General features: G+C 37.5%; 1 protein-coding gene across 2 annotated transcripts in view; it reads left to right on the top strand.

The window, feature by feature from the left end:
- The window catches only part of ror2 (receptor tyrosine kinase-like orphan receptor 2), a 99,184-nt gene that overhangs the window by 73,722 nt on the left and 3,264 nt on the right, over nucleotides 1–22,198 (top strand). Inside the window, exons 5-8 of one of the 2 annotated variants that reach the window (XM_088909958.1) lie at nucleotides 16,324–16,451; nucleotides 18,951–19,265; nucleotides 20,167–20,412; nucleotides 21,534–21,739. In XM_088909958.1, the coding sequence (XP_088766084.1) occupies nucleotides 16,324–16,451; nucleotides 18,951–19,265; nucleotides 20,167–20,412; nucleotides 21,534–21,739 (895 nt within the window). Of the gene's footprint in view, nucleotides 1–16,323; nucleotides 16,452–18,950; nucleotides 19,266–20,154; nucleotides 20,413–21,533; nucleotides 21,740–22,198 lie in introns of both variants that reach the window. The other variant, XM_088909957.1, reaches the window with a different exon arrangement.

Below are 22,198 nucleotides of genomic sequence, written 5' to 3' on the forward strand. Positions count from 1 at the left end.
TGATTAATGCAGTACCTGAGGAGTTTACAGTTCCAAGTCTTTAAATGTCAATGCTCTGAAGAGTTGTCTTCATCGGTTTCTCTTTTCACTGTGGCGTCTCGGCATTATACAGACATTTCCATTGCCTCTGAGGCTCACCTGCTGCCAAAGAGCACTTGTTGCTTTTGGCTGGAGCTCTGTGTGACAAAGCATGGCAGAGAATAGGAAGGTGGACATACCTCAGGCCTTTGCAGATTTAACTGGTGCTGTTTAAGGACTTTTTATGCAACAAAAGACCTCATTCTTTTTTAGCTTTACTTCTACTCAGTATCTTAGAAGACAAAGAAAACTGTCTGGCTTGGCTCTAATTGTGCCTTTACATGTAAACATTAATAGTATAAAGGGTGAGAATATAATAAAAGAAGCATTTAAATTTCTAGTCAGTGTAAAAAGGGTAATTCTGCACATTGATAAAAAAGACTTCTCCTGGGAAGAAAAAAAGCAGATAAGCAGTCGTTTTACTCTGCTTATTGATCCAAGGTTCAAGTTTATTCCAGTGTTGACTTTACAAATATTTTTAAAATCTCACTTACATTGCAAAGAGGATACAATTTCTGCTCAGTTCAGCAGCTGGAATGCGGGTTGGAAACTAGCTATTGAACAATGTTCCACGAGTCCTTGCTTGACTACATTGCCTATAAATCAGATAGTTCTGTTATTTTCGAGATTCATTTCTTAAAGTCTAATTTGTGAGGTGCTTCATTTTAATACCTTGAATCATGCAGAAAAGTTGCTTTGTGTTTTTTGGCACCTGTTAAGTTCAGTTGTCATGGTCCAGGCATCCTCTCCCCATTTCAGTACACAGGGCCCATCTCAATAAAAATGATTGCCTGTACCCAGGAGTATCTTTTAACTAAGTCACAAGATATCAGAAGGTATGTTGTTAATTATAAGAGTGTACCTTCAGATAGCTCAGAGCAGTGAATATTTTAGCTGTGCTGACATTGCATGTGCCTTAGAGCCAAAAGATCCTGGTTTGATTCCAACACAAAAGAAAACCTGACATTTCTGTTTCTATTGCTCTTTCTTAAAGAGTCCCAGAGTGAAAATGGTTATACAGCTGAACATACTTGGATGGACAATAAAAGAAATTAGATATTGGACCTTAATTATATCACTTGTGGAGGAAAATAAAATTTGGTAAGGCTCCGTAGAGCCTGAAGAAAGCCCTCAATAGATTCCATTCACATGTAAATGAGAACTCTCCTGTGTTCATTCCCAGCCTGGGTAAAGAGTGGACAGTCCACCGTTGTTCATGGGATCTCCTGGGTTGTTACGGTAGCTTTAGGTTTCTTTAGTAGCAGGTCACAGCCGGACTAGGCCACTTCAACAAACAGCCTGTCATAAATACCAGACCGCAAGAATTCTTTTGTATCTCTGTTAACCTTTGTGAATCAGAGCCCTCCAGTTTTCCTGGTTGGCTTTTCTCCCTCCTCCAGTGTTTGTCTTGGAAAGCCAAAGCTGCCCATGAAAGGGAAAAGATGAGTGCTTAGGTGTTTAAACAGGCAGTCAGACCAAAAAGATTTACTGTAGCATATGTTAGAAAGCACAAGGCACAAGAAGAATTCCATATTAAACATGCCACAGGGTTTGTCAGATTACTTCATTTATTTTTATTTTGGAATTGTGGATTCCTCTTGCCAAGATTCTTTCTAAAAATATTGTTAAGTCATTAAATAAGACATGTTTGCATTGAAGCATGGAGGTCCTCTTTTCTATTATTATCAATCATAATTTAATTAAACAAAGTATTACAATAAATATGCTGCAATGTTGCACATTACAGTTTCCGGTTCAGCCAGTGTTTTGGATGGTTCAAGTGTTTTGAATGGTTGATTAAAACCCATATGTTAAATGACTGTAATTCTGTAGTCCTCTTTCATTAATTACTGCCGTTTTTCAGGAAGAAGTGGTGAAATGTTTTTCACTGGAAATGATTCCCACCTGAGAGAGGAATCTCATTAATTTTGTTTAGCTCAGAAATCTGTCTCTGATACAAACTAACACCCTATGTATATTTTTATAGTTATCCTTAGGGGATTTTAGCTTACATCTCATAAATAATAAAACAATAATAAAACGCACCCATCCATTCTCTCTAACTTTGCAAATGTTAGACTGTATTACAAGGTTGCAGTTAACACTGTAAAACAATTCATTTCTAGCACATCATTACATTGTGATGCACAACACTTGGTTGTGTGCTTTTTTTCCAGACATGCGTCTTGGCCTGAATCCATTGAGGTTTGTTGCATTGCCGTCTTTGTGAGCTGACATTCTAAATTATGGCAAACAAGATGTTTTTCTCCTTGGCTCTATGTCTAGGCTTTTATGAACCTTTTAAACAATTAGTCTGCCTTCCTTTGAAGATGTTTTAATTGGTCTCTCAGACTTCAGCAGTTAGTCCTGATCTTACCTCTTTCCTTGTACTTGTGAAAACATTATCTTAGTGAGAATATCTTGTTAGCACTGCCTTTTCATTGTGCTTAGTTCTGGCTTGTGCCTTCTTTCACTTATTTTCTGTAATTGTGTATTTTAAAATGAATTGAAAAATTCCTTTAGTTTCTGCTTATCCATTTCAAAGCTAATCCTTGTGCAGACATCATAATTGCAGAAATGCTTTTGTCCTTCAGTTGTATGTAATTCTGCAATGATAAATGATAATATTTAATCATCTACCACAATGAGATTTATTGATATGTTTAATTTCAAACAATGTCATTCACTTATTAATTTACTTTTAAGAAATATTACTGATTAAAATATTTTTGACATGTGGATTTTTTTATTTATTTTTAGGCTTATTGAACAGTACAATTCAGGATTCCAGGACAGTTAACTGATTTCTTTACACTGTGCTTTTAAAACATGTCAGTTGCTTTGTAATCAAAATAAAACCACTAAGTACTCAAGAACTGGACTCGAGACTACCTCAGGGAATAAATCGACAGCCCAGCTCTAAATTAGATCGTATAAAGTAGTACATCTTATCAGAAGAGTGGATGATTTGATGCCAATCTACGTTTTTCATGACCACCAGTGGACCACAATGCTTACTTATTTTAGGAATGTCTGTCTTAAACATGACATTGGTAATAAGTTGTACTGACTCTTTAAAAATGGTGGACAGGGTAACTACATGGTCTGTTGCAGAAATTATAGCACTAAGTAAGAAAACGGCATGAGCAAAATATGCCCTTGACTACGGATATCTTCTCCATTGTTGGCATCTTGCTTTTCTTGCTTTTCTAAAACAGTATGGACTTCTACACGGTGGCCTTTCATGGGTGTGGTTCCAATCTAAGATTCTCTATACAATGATTTTTATATATAGGACCCCTGACTCCATCACTACAACATTTGGAAACATAATTGCCTGGTGGGATGCTGCTATCTTGTTATCCATGGGACTACTAGGAATTGTAACCAGAATTACATCTTATATATTATACGTGTATGTATTATATGTGTGGGAACTTCATTGTGGATTAATCAGATGTTCTTGAGTGTGATTCTCCCAGTTGGGTACGTAGTGTGCACAGGAGCAGACATATGAAGTTGCAGGCAGAAATAGTGACATCTACTGTTGAAACTTTGCCACTGCTTGACGGGGTAAATCAGGGTTTCACAAGCTTCATAGGTTTATGAGTCAACAAAATTATTTGTGTAGCAGTGGGAAGTGGTGTTTAGAGTTCTGGACTTGTAACTTGTAGTTACATTTAGACAAATGAAGTTACATTAAAGATAATAGGTGCTTGAAATAGTTCAGTCTGTTTTGATGGCTACATCTGAAAAAAAAACTTGGAAATAAAAAGTTCTCTTTAAATCGTAGGCTGCAAAGATTATTAATAGGTGTATCGATCTGGTTGAGTTAGTGCATGACAGCTGGCATTGATGTGGATTGCAGGTTTAATCTTGATGCACAGGAGCTGCACAGTTCGAATCAATGTGACTTGTACATTTGTGAAGATTATTTACATTGCTTTTGAAGTATCGTTAAAGATATGTTATATATTTAAAGGGAATGCAGACAGTCTGCAAATTCAAGTGCCAATAAAAATGCTTCACTTTCAGACTAAGTAAACTAGATTATTGCTACACAAGACATGTGAAAGGTTATGGAGGCAGTATGTGATCCTTGTATTAAAATGGTTTTTCATCAAACAGCTGGATTTTGGAATTACACAAAATAACAGATTCATTGGTTTCTATTATCATGAATAATATAAGAACAGTTCAAAGCAAGAGAAGGTCATCTGGCTTATCTAGATTATGTGGCATTGGTATCTAACTGAAGCAAGGATCTTATCCATCTGTTTCCTGAAGGAAGCTGGGGTATCATCTTATATAACACGGGTGGACAGCTCTTTCTGTATTCCCACAACCCTGTGTGTAAAGATGTGGCTGCTGTTCTGGGTTTTAATGCACTTTCCCCCATCATTTTTGGGCCACTGCTTTCCTTACTTTTATTTACTTACTGGCGGGCCAAGTTGTTTTTGTGTTTCAAGCAGAATGTGTTTCAGCTCTGAAACTCCATTCATTTTCTACCAATTTCATATCTGTTCTGTTTCTTTAGGCTTAGGCTCCATCTTCATTCCTCCATAGTGTGTTTTCCTGAAATTGTACCTGTACAGTTTCAAATTACAGCATATTTATGACTGCAGTTGCCTTATGGTTCTTTCATGTCTGTTGTTTGCTAACATGAATTCTGTAAGGCCCATTATCAAGGCTCTTTAGGACAAACTACATTATAAATAATACAACAGCACAATGTCACTTTTTAATTGGCTCAGTTTTTTAGGTTTTCTATGGAGTGCGATAGCTAGGATTTAATTAGCAGGCTTTGATGCCATTTAAAAACATGTCTAGTAATATTCTATTTCCTGGCAATATCTTTATCAGTAATTCAATTAAAGGGCACATCTGTTTAAAATTGGTTTCCATTAGGAAAGGATTCTCTGTGATCAGACTGTTCTGCTGCTTTAAAGCAATACTTTATTAAAATATATAAAAGGGTTTTACTGCACTAAAATAAACGTTTTTGAAAAGATTTTAGCCTGTTTCCTTTTTAAAACATTGTAGACATTAACTTTTACCAGGTAAATACTCCAGAAATAGATTCTACTGTTCCTCTTTACTCTTGTAAATGGTCTGCTTACGTGCAGATTTGGAGCCACACAAATACTCCTCTGTTTAGGCTGCACACCAGAAGCACAGTCCTTGGCTCCTTTCTGTGAAATGTTAGCAGCTTGTTCTTTATACTTTCCTTAAACGGTCATCAGCATTGACTGAGTCCTATACTGTATTAAGATTTAAAAAAGGGGGTCTAAGCAGGTAGTCTTTTTCCATTACATTTTATTACACACCTTTTCATATTTTAATCCCTAACATTTTCCAGTCACTGGAAAATAACACACAGCACAAACAATTACAAGAAACAAATGCATTGAAACCTCAGTTCAGTACAAAAGTAGCTTAAAAGAAAACAATATTACGTCTTTTCCCCAACATATTTATTTGTTGGCATACTAAATAAAAGTACATTATGTGTGTCTGTACCATCCTAACCACACTCATCATTTGAATCAAATATTCAGATTTAATGGTAAAGGAATCCCAGAAATATGCATGTCACTCAGTTAATGTATTGGTTAATTTAAAAAACAAACATGAATTGTGCTGGGAGCCACATAGGTTGCTACACATCTTACTATTTAATTGTTCATCCCTTCAGTGACAGAAATTTTAAACCAGCTATTCTGGTTTATGACATTACATCTATAATATGTCCTTGTAAAAATGGTGATTCAAAAATATATTTGACACGGGTACTTTAATGTGCCACAGAAGGATGAACCGTCAATAAATAAAACATAAAAAAGAATTTTCGGAAAGCAGTTAAAAATATATCGCATGTACTGTAAGCAAAAAATAAAAATCTTATTTAAATATTGAACCCCCCACTTCTATCTCAGCCCTTGGTGCAGTTAACTTGTGAGTCCCATTCGACTTCATATGATACATTTCCATTTGCAAACCCTATCAGCTCATTGGGCGAGAATTTCTCCAGGTATCCATGGCACTAAGCAGGCCAGGGAGCACCTCACGTTTCACCTGGACGGGACACTGATCCGCTGCTGGGATTACCACCCCAGCAGTGCTCAAGGGCATGACATCAGATTCACTGCCGGGACTTAAGCCCACAATCCTGTACTGTACGTTAGGATGAATAAATTAATGCATTAGATTTTTGAGGCATGTTTTTGTTGTTTTTATAAAAGAGGGATAATTTGTTTTCTACTTTTTAAAACCTTGCATTTAAAAGATGACAAACCTTTTTCATCCCCTTAATAATGTCCTAAGCCTTTAATGAAAATATTCATTTTCAAACCATGCCTTAGATACCAATACACACACTTGAAAGCTGTGGCATCGGCCACACCCTTCTTGGTTTTCTGCTGTACTGTTTTAATTAGATGTGAATAAGAGAATGTGCATTAGTCAAACAATGAGCAAAATATTAATATCAGTCTCGTACATGCAATATCCTTACTTTTCTTTTGGGATGCTGGAGGGAGATGTACTTTTTTCTAAGAGACTCCTTTCAAACACAAGTTAAAAAATCCCAAACAGTCAATTCTAATTGCAATGAAATTGTAACCATATGTGATATTTATTCCTTCAAAATTAGAGGTTTAGGCAATGACAAGTCTCTTGGGAGATGACTGAGTTGCAAAACGAAGATGAATATTGAAAATATTTTTTTCCATTGACTGCTGTTTTTTAGAACTTTTTACAATCTGTTTTCGGAACATTTGAAGGGTGGTTAAATGGGAACATAGAAAAATTTTAATATAATATTTTAAATGTTTATTGCAAATGTCAGCCATATAAAGCACACTGTAGACTGCCGTGTAACTTGTCATCTCTGCACAAAGATGATTAGAAATATTTTAAGTGGGTTTTATGGAGAACATAAAAGAACATACCATAGTCAACATACTAATATGAGGAGAACCTTGTAAAATCTTGACTTAATAGCTTTTATATAGTGCTTTTTTTATCCCACAGGATCCCAATGTACTTGATCTTTATTGCCATATGTAACCGGTACATGTACTGGTACGATGGAATTCTTACTTACAAAAAGTCTCTCGATTGTAAAAAGTGTAAAACACAAAGTGCAGACAGTGCATTAGGACAATATACAAACAAACAGTGGACAATATACAAGTAAACAAGTAAACATTTTGAATGTAAGCAATGCAGGCTTGACTGCAGATATACAATAAATAAAATTAGGTATGAGCTAGATGGTGTAGGTTCATGACCAAGTGTGTTTGCCAACCACACCGCCTGTGGGTAGAAGCTGTTGAGGAATCTGGTGGTAAGTGTCCGTATGCTCTCGTATCTCTTGCCTGAGGGCAGTGGGGTGAAGAGCTCATGCCCGGGGTGGTGACTGTCCTCTGTGATGGCCAGAATTCTACCACGGCAGCGGTCCTTATAGTGCTGTTTAATCTCGGTGAGACCACAGCCTATGATCTTCTGGGCCAGGTTCACCATTCTTTGCAACGCCTTCCTCTCTTGACAAGAGATGTTGTTGTACCATACGGTGATCCCATTGGTGAGGACTTTACATTTAGAAGGGGACCTGAACGACTTCACCTTGTACATTATAGACAAATTGTGGCCCAGAGGACAGAGTGCCTCTAGCTGGTTCTCTAAAGCCATTTAACAGCAGCAAGTTGGTTTTCCTTAGAGCACCCGCTTGGGAACTCTTTTTAATACAGCAGAACTGAGATGGGAATAAAACTTCTGGCAAAAGGATGCCAGAATGAGTATTGTCTCACCTTGGCGGTTATTTCTGACATCCATCTATGCCTGTGTTAGTGTCTTACATGAATGCAAGTTGAATTCAGGACACTTTCTGTCAAAAAAAGCTTAATGTTTACTCAAATAGATTAGATGCCCCACACTGACTGCTCCTGAATGCAGGCTATATCTCACTGCTGTTAACAAAGAAGGTCTCAGTTTGTATAACGTTGGACACAAGCTAAAACTCCAGGGTGGTTATATGTCACAGAGTGCCAAAACGTGGTGTAAAATATGTTTGCAGTCCTTATTTGACTGAAAAACATGTCTAAGTAATCTTTTTCTTCTTCTCCTTATCCTGTATCAGCTTGGCTTTTGCATTGCATGTCCTGATAAAACTTTCTTTCTGCCTTTGAAGATATAAAATATACAGAGCTAAGCATATTGCAACATGATGTGTATCACCACAGCTGGTTGGCCTTAATCAACATTGCCTTGTTGCCTAGAACTAAAAAATAGCTTGTTTACGGAAGTAAAAAATAGTGTTTACATTCTGTATTTTAGTATTGTGTAAGGATGACATACATTGTACAGCTCGTGTAAAAAATGTGTAGTTACATATGCTAACCTTGTGAGATGCAATATTCTGTTTATAAATCTGTCCAGCTTAGCAGACATGGGAACAACGTTGATCAAACTACACTAGTTCGTATCTTTGACCTTATGTACACAAATGCTCAATTTGGTTCTACTTTAAAACATCTGTACCTAATTAAGCAATAATATGCGACACTGAGGGAGTAACTTGCAATTGCAGGCCATTTTCTTGGCAGGAAGAGGGCTGAGGGAGTTGACGTTTTCAGTGGATATGTATTTTTAATCATGGTGCTATTGGTATTATTGAACTACAAATATGCCTACACTGTAAAATCATGCCTCTTATATTTCAGATTTTATCCGCCTTTGACTGTTCAGTGCAAACACTGACATCTTGTCCTGATTCAGTGTTTGATAAATCAGTGTAAATACATTTCAGTGCTGTACTATACAAACAATTTGTGTCACAGTCTCAGATTTAGTTCTGGTACTTTAATGGTGACTTGAATTCTGTTCATGTGTACACTTTACTGAAGGTTAGAAGTTGCCAAAAATTAAATTGCAGTCTATAGGTATGTTAAATGTGAGATATCAAATGAACTATTTGGAAATATAACTCTAAAGATAGCTATTTCATTACACTATATTGTTTTCTCTTGTGACTTTTTGTCTCTTGTATTGTTATAGATTACTTTGTAGTGATATAAATTACAATGTACCAGCAGGCCAAACACTATGCAGTTTTGCAGCACATTTGGAGAGGGAATTACAGCGTTTGGTTGAGTTTCCATGTGAAATGTTATGTCACTTTGTAGGATCATCTCCAATTGACCAGCTCTGGGGAGTTTAAATAAGCTAACTAATGGATAATTCAGTCTTGTAGGTCAACTTCTGGCAGTTTTCACATTTTTCACAGCTTGTAAACCCTCCAGAGCTGTCATTTGAAATGTCAGAGTCCCTTTTACAGAAGAACTGCTTTTCCTTTCTTTTTTAAATACTATAGATCAAACCCAGAGTTCAAAGTTACATTACCAGAGGAAACACAGACAGGACAAAGACAGTAAAATGAAAATTAGACATCTTGTCTGCAGAAAGGATTTCTTATAAGCATGTAATTAAGGCACTTAAAGACAGGGTTTAAAGAAAATCTCTCCTTGTAACTATTATTTAAAAAGCTTAACAGAGTATGAACACCAGCATAAAACACCAGCCATGTGCAGTTTCATGTGTCTGCTGTGAAGCTGCTGCAACACTGGTTTCTTGTCTTTGTGGGAAGGCCAGGCTCTATAGTGACCATGGAGCCTGGCCTCCAGATTGAAGAAGACAAGAAAATGAAAACATTGTGGCCGAAAGGAAGTTTTATGTAAAACAACAGGTTGCTTTTATTAGGGAAAAATATAAACCATATTTTGGAAAATCGAGCATCAATCAGAGTATAATAACCGTATTCATGTTTGTCATAACATGTGACAGTACAAGTCTGAAGAAAGCAGTTTTCCTGTTCCAAGGGTATTATTCTTTAAAAAGGCAAAAATGTGTTGTGCTCATTGACTGTTGATTTTGAACGTGATTTAAAACAGCCTTAGCACAAAATATGGGGGAAATGTTTTGTGTTAGTATGGATGATTATTTGTAAATGTGCTGTTTTTTGGTCCTCAGGACTTTTTTTTAAAAAAAGACCATATGAAATCTGTGTTTGCTTTGCATCTCAGATCAAAGGTGTTCTGTGTCCCTCCCTGTCATTCTTGAGTCAGGCTTCTAAATTATTGAGTTCAGGGCCGGTTCCTACATAGTGACAAACTAGGAAATAGAAGTCACCTAGAGCTAGAGCTGGGTGCCAAATCTGAGGAGGAAAAATAATTAAAAAAAGCTTTGTTTTAAAATAAAAATGTAAGATATACAAATAAAATTTTAACAAAGATGTAATTATTTCAATTCTTGTGTGTATGAAAGAGAGTGTTAATTATAATTCTTAGAATTTATGAAAACTCAACTTGTAATTGTGCTCTGCAAGGCGATACACCACTATTGCTCTTCCCCCCACCAGCTGTTATTATCATAAAGCATTTATGTAAATCCAGAATATGAATATCTTTATGTACTATTTTAACTTAACTTTAACCCATATCGGGCTGTATAATTGTGAACCTTTCTTAGAACTGGCCTCTGTGTAAGAAATTATGGCTAAAAGATGCTTTTGAAATGTACCTGTCAGGATACATTTGAGAATATTGTTGCAACTTAACATCATAAAATGAAAAAAACAATAGGCAGAAACTGAGCAGTTTACCTAGTTGTAGGTGGGCTGTGAGAGACAAAGGATCAAAAGAAATCTCTGCTGGTTAATCAAAACTGAAGAATAAACATTTAACTCACAGCAAGACACTTATCATAAAAAGATACAGGTAAGATTGAGGTCAGGGACAAGAGAAGAGAAAGGAATTAAGGGAATGAGGCAGGAGCACCAGGTGAATGGACCTTGTGCTGGTCTTGGATTGGTGATGTATTTTTAGAATAGGCAGATTGAGCCTCTTCCACTTTTGAACTTCCAGCATTTATATGGAGGGAGATTTAGCTGTTGAATTCTGTTAATTTGGGACTCCAGGTGTTTCTTTTGTTGGCCTGTTTAGTCATTATACAGTAGGTTTTCAGGTCTGAATCACATTAAAGTTCATTGAAGAGTTTTCTTATTTCTTTGTTGGATTTTGTGATAGTGGTAGTTAAAGCATGCTAGCTTGCGATGTTTTGGGATCTGGAATAAATATTTTTTATGTCAAGTTTTTATTTGACGTGGGGCTAAAATGTCATCTAGCTGTTGTGTACAAATTCTTCCTGGAAATGTTGTCTATTATAATGTATTTTAAAAACATTGGTTGGACAGACGGCTGGACAAATTGAATTATTGAACCTCGGTTTTGAGTGTTTAATCAACCAGATTACCTAAATGGAGGGGGGGCATGGTTTGCCTAGGATGCCAGGTGCTGGCAGCTGTTCTGCGGCCACCCCTGGTTGATTAGGATTCATTTTAATTTGTGCCATTGCCATTTCAAAATCAGAGCTTTTCTGTTTGTTTGTAATATTTTATATACTTTGACAGTGAAAAGACAGTGAATGAAAACTGCAACTGAATATCTGTGCTGCATCAGCTAATATGCTAAGTGTGAAAAGACATGTCAGTTATAACCTCAACAAATTGATTTACTATTGATTTACAAATTATTGATCAATTTGAAGGAAAATTACTCCTTTTGTAGCAAATGCACTGGCTGCCTTTGGAAGCAATGTAAACCAGCTCTTTGATGCAAGCTTTGCACCAGGTTGAACATGCTGTCCTGTGGGATTTTGTCCTGTTCGTGTCAGGGAGCCCGGACAAGCAGGTGCCTGTTCATGGGTCTCTGAACCTCTTAGATGCCACACATCATGCCAGCTCATCCCACAATTGTTCAATGGGGCTCAGGTCTGGCAAGTAGGGCATCCGTAGCACAACTGTCACATGCTTATTTTGCAAGAAAGTGGCTGATGCACTAGCATCACGAGAACAGTCTGTCCTGCTGGAATGTTATGTTGGGATGAGCATGTAGGAAGAGCAGCAAGTGAAATTCCAGGAGTTCACTTCAGTGGAGTGTTGTGCTGTCGGATAGCCAACAATTACCGCAAATGGAGTTGTGTAGTAACTAAACGTCTGGTCAGATAATCACACTTATCTTGATGAGGTGTCACGATTCTTGGTCTCAGAGATCACGGTCTGTCTTTGAGAGACTGCATTTCTCAATGTAGTTTATTGGCACAGAGGCATTGTTCTCTTTCTTAATAAACAGGTTGTATTGGTTCCTCTCTGTGGATTTCACTCTTCAGTTTCACTATGATTGACATAAAACAGGTGAAATTTCTATAATCTTTGTTTACTTTAAAGATTACATTTATGACAAGTCTAAAGTCTTGCTTTTTATGATATAATGATTAACAGTGTTAGAACAGAAATGTGTGATGTTTAAATACATAAATCATGTTGGGAGTTTTTGGTACAAATTCATTGTTATGGTACATTCAAGGAGAAATGGTGTCATGTTTTTATTTGGCACATTTAGCACAAGGATTAGTGAGATTTATAAGTAAATACCTCATCTTGTGGATTAGGCTTTAGGATAGAGTTTCACACAGATTAAAGACTTAAGGTGTGCATTAGAGCTTGTTTGGCACACATTAAAACAGAAGGCAGAATGAATTGCTTTCACAGATTTTCCATATCATATTCAAGCTTTTGTTCATTTCTTTTAAAGCTGCACTATTTAAACTGTAGTTAAACTCTACTGTGGAACTTGAAGAAAACATCTCCCTTCCCCCAGTTTCCTCTAACTCTTATAACAAGAGCTGTGAAAGATGATGGACAGTACACAGCCTTTACCTATTATCTGAGTTCATTTTGGTGTTATTTAAACTGCATTGGTAGTCTGCTTTTTATACTGCTTATCAGTAGGAGGTGAAATTGCCAAGTGCATTTAAAGTAACAGTCTTTATTTTCAGATATCCTGCAGGGAATTTATCTTTTCTTTGCTGGAGTAAGACATTTCTCATTACTCACACAGGTCTATCAGTGGATTAAAATAGATCCAACAGCAGTTTTACTCACGTTTTTTTTCCTCAGTCTCACATTTACAGGGATTCTAGAGAGAATGAAAATTATATGAACAATGTGATCAGTCCTTTTCTTAGTGCTAGTATACAGCTCATTCGTAAAGATTCAGTCTTTAAATTCAGTGATAAGGCTTGTTAAATTTGAATATTCTCAAATGAGATAGGTCTGAAAGTTTGAGTATTATTGAATACAAAAAAAGGTCTAGCTTTGGAGATAGACACAAAAAGATGTGCCTCTTTGTTAGGTAAGAACTTCAAATTGATCTGCTTCTTTAAGTAATAAACTTTTAGTTTTTTTTAGTTATTTTTTCAAAGCATAATGCAGTTCTGGAGGGCCGAAACATTCCTAGTTTTTTATCCACTTAATTGAGTACATTCTTTGCTTATTTAGGCTTATTAGTCTTTCCTTGTTCTTAAGAGGCTTGAGAGTTAGAGAGTTACCTCTCTAAAACCTGTTGAACAGTTGTCCTCAAGGACCAGAGTTAAACACCGCTGGCATAAGGTAAATACTGTATGTAATACTGTAATTCAGAGGTTTAAAAGAAAGATGAAACATTCCAACCATATGTTTGTTAGACTATATTTCTCTGAACATTGCTTCAGTTTTCAATTTTGAAGGGTCTCCCTAAGAAATGTAAACTACTTGTCAGCAAATAATATTCTTGCCTTATTGTCATGTTGGATTTGAGGAAAGAAAAAACTGGAGATCAATCCCATCTGTTGGAGCTATGTCATTCCAAGGTCTGCACATTGGCAGTCAGGGATTAACCAACACTATATCCGAAATCCCTCAGTCCCAACCACTGTAATAATAATAGCATGTCTATTGCTTATGCAGATCCTATAGTTTTTGGAAAAAAGCATTTAATCGTACATTTCCAAAAAATCCATGAACAAGATGAACAAAAACCTGAATATTTTATTTTGAGCTACAGAGAGGATTTTATACTTCATGTGACGATGTGGTATTTTTTAAATTTAATAAAGTAGTTACTTGAATATTATTTAGGTCGATGGTGGCTATGATTTTAATTACCTTTCTCAGTCTCTCTTTGGAAAATAGGCTTACTCTTAGTTCTTACTAAGATAAGGTCCCACAACAAGTTTAGCATTCAGTCAAAACTTGGTCACACCTGACGCCTGAATTGAAATTCAGTACTTGATGGCACGCTGACTACATAAAGAAGACCCTAGCACACAAAAGCTGCCTTCAAGAACAAGGATTTTGATAAGGTCTGGGCCTATGCCTTACAAAAAATAGTGTATGAAGTAATTGCAAAAATTAACACTTTATAAAATCAGTTTTAACAATCTGTGAGTTAACCTGAGGTTTGGAAAAACCTGGGGCATTTAGCCTATAAATGCTTAGGGCATTTAGTTTGGGGAAAAAAGGAGCATTTAGCTTGTTTCTTTGCTTATAGTTACTTGTGCTGCTGGGCATGGCAAAGAGTGACTTGAATGTAGGTGGAAATTAATTCACCTGAAAGCATATTTTCTAACATGAATAGCTTGTGTATGTCATTTGTATCCCTCCATCCCTTTTTAATCTCTACCCTTTATAAAGGGTCACAGAAGAGCCAGAGTCTATCCCAAAAAGCAATGGTCGTAAGGCAGGATACACCCTGGATGGGACGCCAGTCCATTGCAGAGCACACACTGACACACCACACACACCAGAGCCAGTTTTCCCAGAAGCTAATTAACCTACCAGTATGTTTTTGCACAGTGTGAGGAAACCCACACAAGCACAGAGAGAACCTACAAACTCCACCCATATAGCACCTCAGGAATTGAACCCACAACCCCAGCTCTGTAAGGCAGTACTGCTAACCCCTGCGCCACTGTGCTGCTCTGGTGTATTACCGATTTCAGCTGTTTGGTTTATCTGTGAGTAGTTTTATGTAAATATTACCATGTGTACACTCACAGTTTAGAGACAGGCTAACATTCTGAGAGGCTGTGTAGAGATTGTACCTGTTACTCCACACAATTCACCACCACAACTGGAATGTTTTGTGATAATCATGTTAGTAAATTGTATATTTGCATGTTTAATATTGCAATGATGCTTATGTTTATGTTAACATTTTAGTTTTTTTAATTATTTAAGTGGCATTTCTTAATAAAAAGTATTGCTTTGGGAGTGCTAATTTGGAGGTGGTAGCCCTAACTCTTTAGAATGGAATTACTTGCTGTTTTCTAGGAGAACAACAGTTCTGCTCAATACCCCCGACTGACTTTGATTAATTCTTGTGCTAGTATGTTAGGGTCTGTGTGGTACATATGGATCTTATTTAATGAGGAACTGAGATTAGTACATCCTTGGCAAGAGGGCTAATTAAAATGCAAACCTAATGTCAGCTTGATTGGGAAGTTTTCAAAAGGAGGTTCAGTTACAAAAAAAATCTGCAGAATTTTAAATTAAAATACAACACAGAAACCAGTATGGCAGCAGTTGTGGAACTGAAAGTTTTAAACCACTGCCAGTTGATAAATTGGTCAGCTGTATGCCATAGTCCAGCAGTATTAGCACAGCTTGTTTGTATTGGAGAAAACAGGCCTAACACATTGAATGAAGACAGGACATGTTCATGTCATGCCTTATTAATTAAAATGGTCCAAGCTATGAAAGTTTTAATTGTGCAAAAACCATCAATATCAGAAAAGCCTAATATAATTGAAATTTACAGAACATTTCTATACCAAGCTACATGACTTCTGATCTTTAGGATCTTTAAAGTCTCTGGCCTCAGGCTTCCTCCCAGTGGACATTTTAACTTCTGGAACTTTGTAGGGGTTACTCTAAAATGTCAGTCGAACATCATGGCAGAAATAGATGTAAGTAATTGCTGTTTGAACAAACACTGTAGTCCATAATACATCTGGAGAAAACAGTAATACGGGAATAAAAATGTCTCTATTGTGGACTCAAACGCATAAGAAAATAATGAAAAAGAAATTCATTCCACTTGGAGTTATTGTTGTGTGTGGGGAGGCTGCTTTTAGATCTTTTTTGAAGTTTCAGATAGGAGTGTCTGGAACCATATAAGGGGTGAATAATATTGTTACCTGTTGGTCTCTAGAGATTTTCCTCCATGAGGTAAAGGAGGGATAAAAAGACATGAATGCTGCTTGCTGAGAAGGGTTTGAAGTGGAGTACAAGGACGCAGATGAGAGCCGTTTCCTTTGGGGACCTGACATTTGCTGTTATACTTATGGAATCCATTTGTGTTTTCAAAGGGACAAGTTTCATGAAAAAGGATTCTGTCAGCCATACCGAGGAATCGCATGTGCGCGATTCATTGGAAACAGAAGCATTTACGTGGAGTCGCTCCAGATGCAAGGGGAAAGTGAAAACCGAATAACTGGTAGGAATGGCATGCCTCTAGAAGAACAATAACCATTTGTTCCTACTCTCAAATGCACGTAGATGGTATTTGTTGTACTGTTCCAGGCTTCCAGGAGAGTGCTTAATCACCAGTCCTTTTTGTATATGAAGTTGTCTTTTACCCAGTTTAAAAAAAGGCTTTTAATTCAATTAGACACATTGTTTGTTTGCATTTAAATTCTTTACATACTTGGTAAATCTCTGTATGTATTATTATCTGGGTACACAGTAGTAACTTTAGCCAGGTTTTAGGGTAAAATTACTATGACTTGTTACCAAACCGCACTTTGTATGTAATTTGGGGTGCAGCCACAGCTAATTATTTTGTCTCGAAGGGAATATAGAATTTTTTCCCCCCTAAAATGAGTGTTTCCTCATATCATCATATCTTAAAATGAAATGTGCTGAGTACTCAAAATGTTGGAAAGTGTTTCTGTTTTTTTTTTATTTACAAATTTGGGTCATTTGTTCTTATTGGACAGAGCAACAAATCCAACTTAAAATACTTTGTGAGATTATTTTGGACATTTTCCAGATAAAAATACATCTTTCTCTTATGTTAAAATCCATGAAAGCAACTACTGGTTTAAGTTTTATATATTCCAGGTACCGATCAAATACCATTTTAAAAAAGAAGTACATGTAAATATTTGTCCAACTTACATTGAAATGTCATTGATTTAAGAAGCAACAATTCAGTATTCATTTGGTCTCTCTTAAAGCACAGTTGCTAAATTAAATCCTGGATCTGTTTTTATTGGTTGCAAAATGTTATGTATAATAGATATGAAGCTGCTAGGTCTGGTGTTTCCTGTTAGAATTGTAATCTCTCTTTTTTCCCTTGTGATGTTAAGTTACCAGTTTCTAACTTACTGTAAATGTTTTTTAAAGATTATTGAAACATAGCAAGAACATAAGAATCTTTAAATTTTGCAGGGTAAACGTTTTATTGGCATTTTGAAATATTTATTAGTTGAAATAGATTAGTTTCAATGGCCTATCTGTTAGTTGACAGATTGCTTTTCCCTGACATGAACATTTAACAACATAACAGCTCAAAGTAATGTTAAGGGAAAGCATTTTGTGTGTCACACTACCTTCACAAAACACATGCAGTTTTAAATTCTCTCTCAAAACATTTCCCAAATTTTGAAATACAGTACCAAAGAACAGTAGCACCCTATAAGAATAATTTAAAAAATGGAATTGTCAGTTGTTAATCATCTCTGTTTTACTGTTATCAGCTTTGTGTCAACACAGGGTTTGAGGACTGTGTACACTTTCCAGCCACAGATGTAGTAGTCAGAGCAATGCAGTATTTTCCATTCTAAAAGTTCCTTCAATTAAATGTGGCCTTGAAGGGTCTATATCGGTATTTCAGCTGTGCTCATTAAGCCATTCAGAAACCCATAAAAAATAAATTTTCTATTTTCATTACTATTTGGATAAATGAGAATAGGTTAAGATTTGTCTTAATAAAACACTTATTATTAAATATGTTTGGATACACTATAAACACTTGCATTATAGTTCACAGATTCCATTTTGTTGAATAATATATAGTACATGAACATTTTAATATATGTTCAATACAGAGAAATTACTGCATTATGCAAAGCTGTTAATATTTCCTCCTTCATTAGCTGTACCAGATTTCTGTGCTATCAGAAGTCAAACCTTTCTGTGAGAGTACAGATATTGCTCTGGAAACTATCTCCAAGTTTAAATTGATATCAAGCTATTAAAATACTGCATTTCAAGTTTAAGTTCAGAAATACACTATTTTACGTTAGATGGCAAAGAGAGACCCCTTGTGAAAAAGATGGGAACTATTAAAATGCAGATGCAGCAGAATATCAGTTCTCAATGCAACATACAATCTGACATGAATCCTCTGGGTTGTAGTACTTTCTCTTGAACTTAAAAAGAGCAGGACCCCTTTCAAAGTAGCTTGGAGTATTATTGTTGTTGTTTAACAACATTGTTAAATGTTGTCTGTAACTGCATTATGGTTTGGGTATTTATTAGAACTTCTCCAGAGTTGTACTTCACACTATAATGATGCATCATTATCTGGGTTCTTAAATCAATTTTAACTAATTATTTTTGTATCTAAAATTGAAAAAAAAATAGTCACAGATTACTCAATACCAACAGTTCGTGTTTAGGCTTCTAGTTTGAAGTCCTATCACAAATTTGGTTTTTTAAAAACAGAAGTTCTAGGATGTGATAAGTAAAGAATCTTTGCACTACCTAATATTCCCTTACTGATGTGAAACAGTGTTCACATGGTAAGAAATATTTGATGCTGAAATTGCAAACACAGCAGTAGTTAAATTCCTACTCATTTCAAGTTTGAAAGGCTTAATGCAGAACTGTAAAATTTGTATCTCCCCACCCCCCCAAATAAAAAACAAATGATTTTTAGCCTCAATTCAAATGTCAATAGTTTTCTCTTTCTGCTTCTATTGCGGCGCAGCTGCTTTCACCATGATAGGAACTTCCACTCACCTGTCAGACCAGTGCTCCCAGTTTGCCATCCCCTCCTTCTGCCACTACGTCTTTCCGCTGTGTGACGAGGGCTCCCGTAACCCCCGGCAGCGGGAGCTGTGCCGCGACGAGTGTGAGGTGCTGGAGAACGACCTGTGCCGCACAGAGTACATGATCGCCCGCTCCAACCGGGCCATTCTCATGCAGCTGGAGCTGCCCAGCTGCGAGGCGCTGCCCCTGCCAGACTCCCCCGAGGCCGCCAGCTGCATGCGGATCGGTGTCCCGGTGGACAAGCTGAAAACATGTAAGTGCCACAGAGCTCGGAGCCCAGAGGGCCTCACTGCGGCCATGTCTCTGACTAGGTTATGTGGGGATCTGCCACCTCCGCTGACGGTCCTCGCGAAGGCGATGAGAGGTCTGAGACAGCCTCCTGCTTCCGGGGCACAGTTCTCCACAGCGCCCCCTAGAGGTGGCACCAACATACTTTTTTTAATTGACTCTGCTGCGAGAAGTTCATGCCCCCCTGTCGTTTTGTCATACACCAAAAAAGTTTACAAGGACGTGGGCCGCAGCAGAATTGTTCCGGAGGAAGGTTCCCGCAGCCACAATCCGCAAAGGGCCGTAATTTGTTTATTTCAGGAAGAAAATCTGGTAAGAAAAATAGATTAGCACCAGAGATATTCTGATTTCCTTTATAAATAACAGTCTAAGGAATTCGGCGTGATTGCAGGCTTAAGTAGGATTACCACTGCAGAATGGGAAATTTGATACTGCTTTCTCAAAGGCTTTGCAAAAATGCTTTCCAGACGTGGCCAATTCACTGCAGCCACAGAAAGGGTCCATGATCCCCAGCTCAGTAGTTTTTCCTCCTAATCAAAGTCCTTGGGAAGAGCTGAAGTCCCCAGTAGCCTTGTGACTTGAGTTATATTACACTACTAAGAACTGGTGGATTAAGGGTGAGAGCACAAATATATTTTTTATTTCATTAACTGAAAACAAGCATGTTATCAGTCGGGGAAGATAACATACTGTACATCTAAGAGTTTTCCTCCTCTTTGTCTTTCAATTTTCCTAGAATCACATTTTTTCCAGTCGTCCCCAGATGAGTTTTGTGGCAGCCTGTTGGTGTATTTTTTTTTTATTTGGTTTTACGCTTTTCTTTTTCCTCTCTTAATTTTTAATCCTTGTGAAAGATCCTCCTCCAGATCACAAGTGTTACAACGGCAGCGGAGCGGATTACAGGGGCACGGCGAGCGTGACCAAGTCGGGGTACAAGTGCCAGCGCTGGAACGCCCAGTTCCCTCACAGCCACCACCTGACGGGCATGGAGTTCCCGGAGCTGGGAGGAGGGCACAACTACTGCCGGAACCCAGCTGGCCAGATGGAAGCTCCCTGGTGCTTTACACTGGACGAGAATGTGCGCGTGGATCTGTGTGACATTCCTGCCTGCAGTAAGTGGACAATACAAAATATGGGAGAACGACAATGCTGGGTTGGAAATGTTATTGTTTTGCAATGTGTCTAGCATAGATGTTTTGGTACTTCTTAATAATAATAAACTTTTTTATATAAGTATATATTTCTAAGTGCTTGACAGTTAAAAAAAAGTACACCATGAGAGGAGACAGCAGGATTACCCAATTACAATTAGGGTTTGGAAAGCAATGGGGCAGACACAGGACCAGTTAAAGCCCATGTAAAGAAGAAGGTTTTGAGTCCTGATTTGAAAGTGCCAAGGGAAGGTGACTCTCTGATACCCATAGGGATAGAATTCTGGAGCTTTAGGGCATAGCAGGAGAAGGCCCTGTCACCGATAGAGGGTAGACGGGCTTGGGAGACAAACAGGGGACCAGAATTAGACGAACAAAGGCTACAAGATGGGGAGTAGGATGATAGTAAGTCAGACAGTACTGATGTGCCAAACCATGTAGAGCCTTCTAGGTAAGAATTAGATAAGCATTTCTTGTATTACATTATGATGAGGCTTCATTTAACAGTGTTTTTGAATTATTACAATGATAGCTTACCTGAAATCTCCTTTTTAGGAACATAGTCTGTTACACATTGTGTTCCAGCGCTCCATGTCTTGAAAAAAACTGGTTATTCTTGAATACATGTAGGCTTCATAGTTTCTTTCTTTCCCAAATAAAAGAGAGCAATATGCCGAAATGTTTTATGGATGAGAAGCAAAAAAAAAAACCTTTCCATTCCTGGCACAGAATCTGAATGTGGTTTACCGGAAAGTATCCACTGGGGTTTCTGGAGAATAGCGCACAAGCACATAACATTTACTAAGTGACCCACTAATTCTAAAGTCGATTGCGGATGCACTCCAGTTAAATTTCATGGCATTAAATTAATTAAGGTGGGTAGCTGCGTCAGCATGCGTAGGCTGCAAAGGAACAAGTAATAGGTTTATTCCATGCTGAAAAAAAGAAGAAAGAGAATACATGTAGAATACATGTAGCTCCACGGCCGAAACGTTGTGTTCTCTTTCTTCTTTTTTTCAGCATGGAATAAACTTATTACTTGTTCCTTAAATTAATTAATGCTGTTTCCCTTTGGTTTGCAGAACCTCGAGAAAACCATAAAATGGAGATCCTCTACATTCTAATTCCCAGCATAGCGATCCCCTTCGTCATCGCCTGCCTGTTCTTCCTCATCTGCATGTGCCGGAACAAACAGAAGGCCTCCTCTGACACTCCTCCTCGCAGGCAGTTAATGGCATCACCCAGCCAGGACATGGAGCTGCCCCTCATTAACCAGCACAAGCACCAGGTAACACAAAGTTGAGCTTTAAATATGAGTATAGTGCACCCATTTTAAATTGCTGCTTAAAATGATGCACTTATTACTATTGAATTAAGCATGCTGTGAAGCTTCATGTATACGTATTGTTTGATACCACTGTGGTTAGTTTTTAATGTAAGGAAATAACAGAAATAAAAATCACAGTAGAACTCATTCATCCATCTACCCATTTTCTGACCACTTTATCCAGTACAAGTGGCAGAGCTATCCCAGCAAACAAGGGGCGCAAGGCAGGGTACACCTTAGACAGGACAGTCTACTGCAGGGCTCACACAGACACACTCATACTGCGGCCAATTTTCCCAGAACCCTGTTAACCTAGCAGTGTATCTTTGGACTGTAGGAGGAAACCTGAATCCCAGAGGAAAGCCACGTGAACACGGAGAGCAGACAAACTCTACACAGATAGCACCCCAGGAATTAAAC

Source organism: Atractosteus spatula, chromosome 3 (assembly GCF_055471065.1).
Source record: "Atractosteus spatula isolate fAtrSpa1 chromosome 3, fAtrSpa1.hap1, whole genome shotgun sequence".
NCBI lineage: Eukaryota > Metazoa > Chordata > Actinopteri > Semionotiformes > Lepisosteidae > Atractosteus > Atractosteus spatula.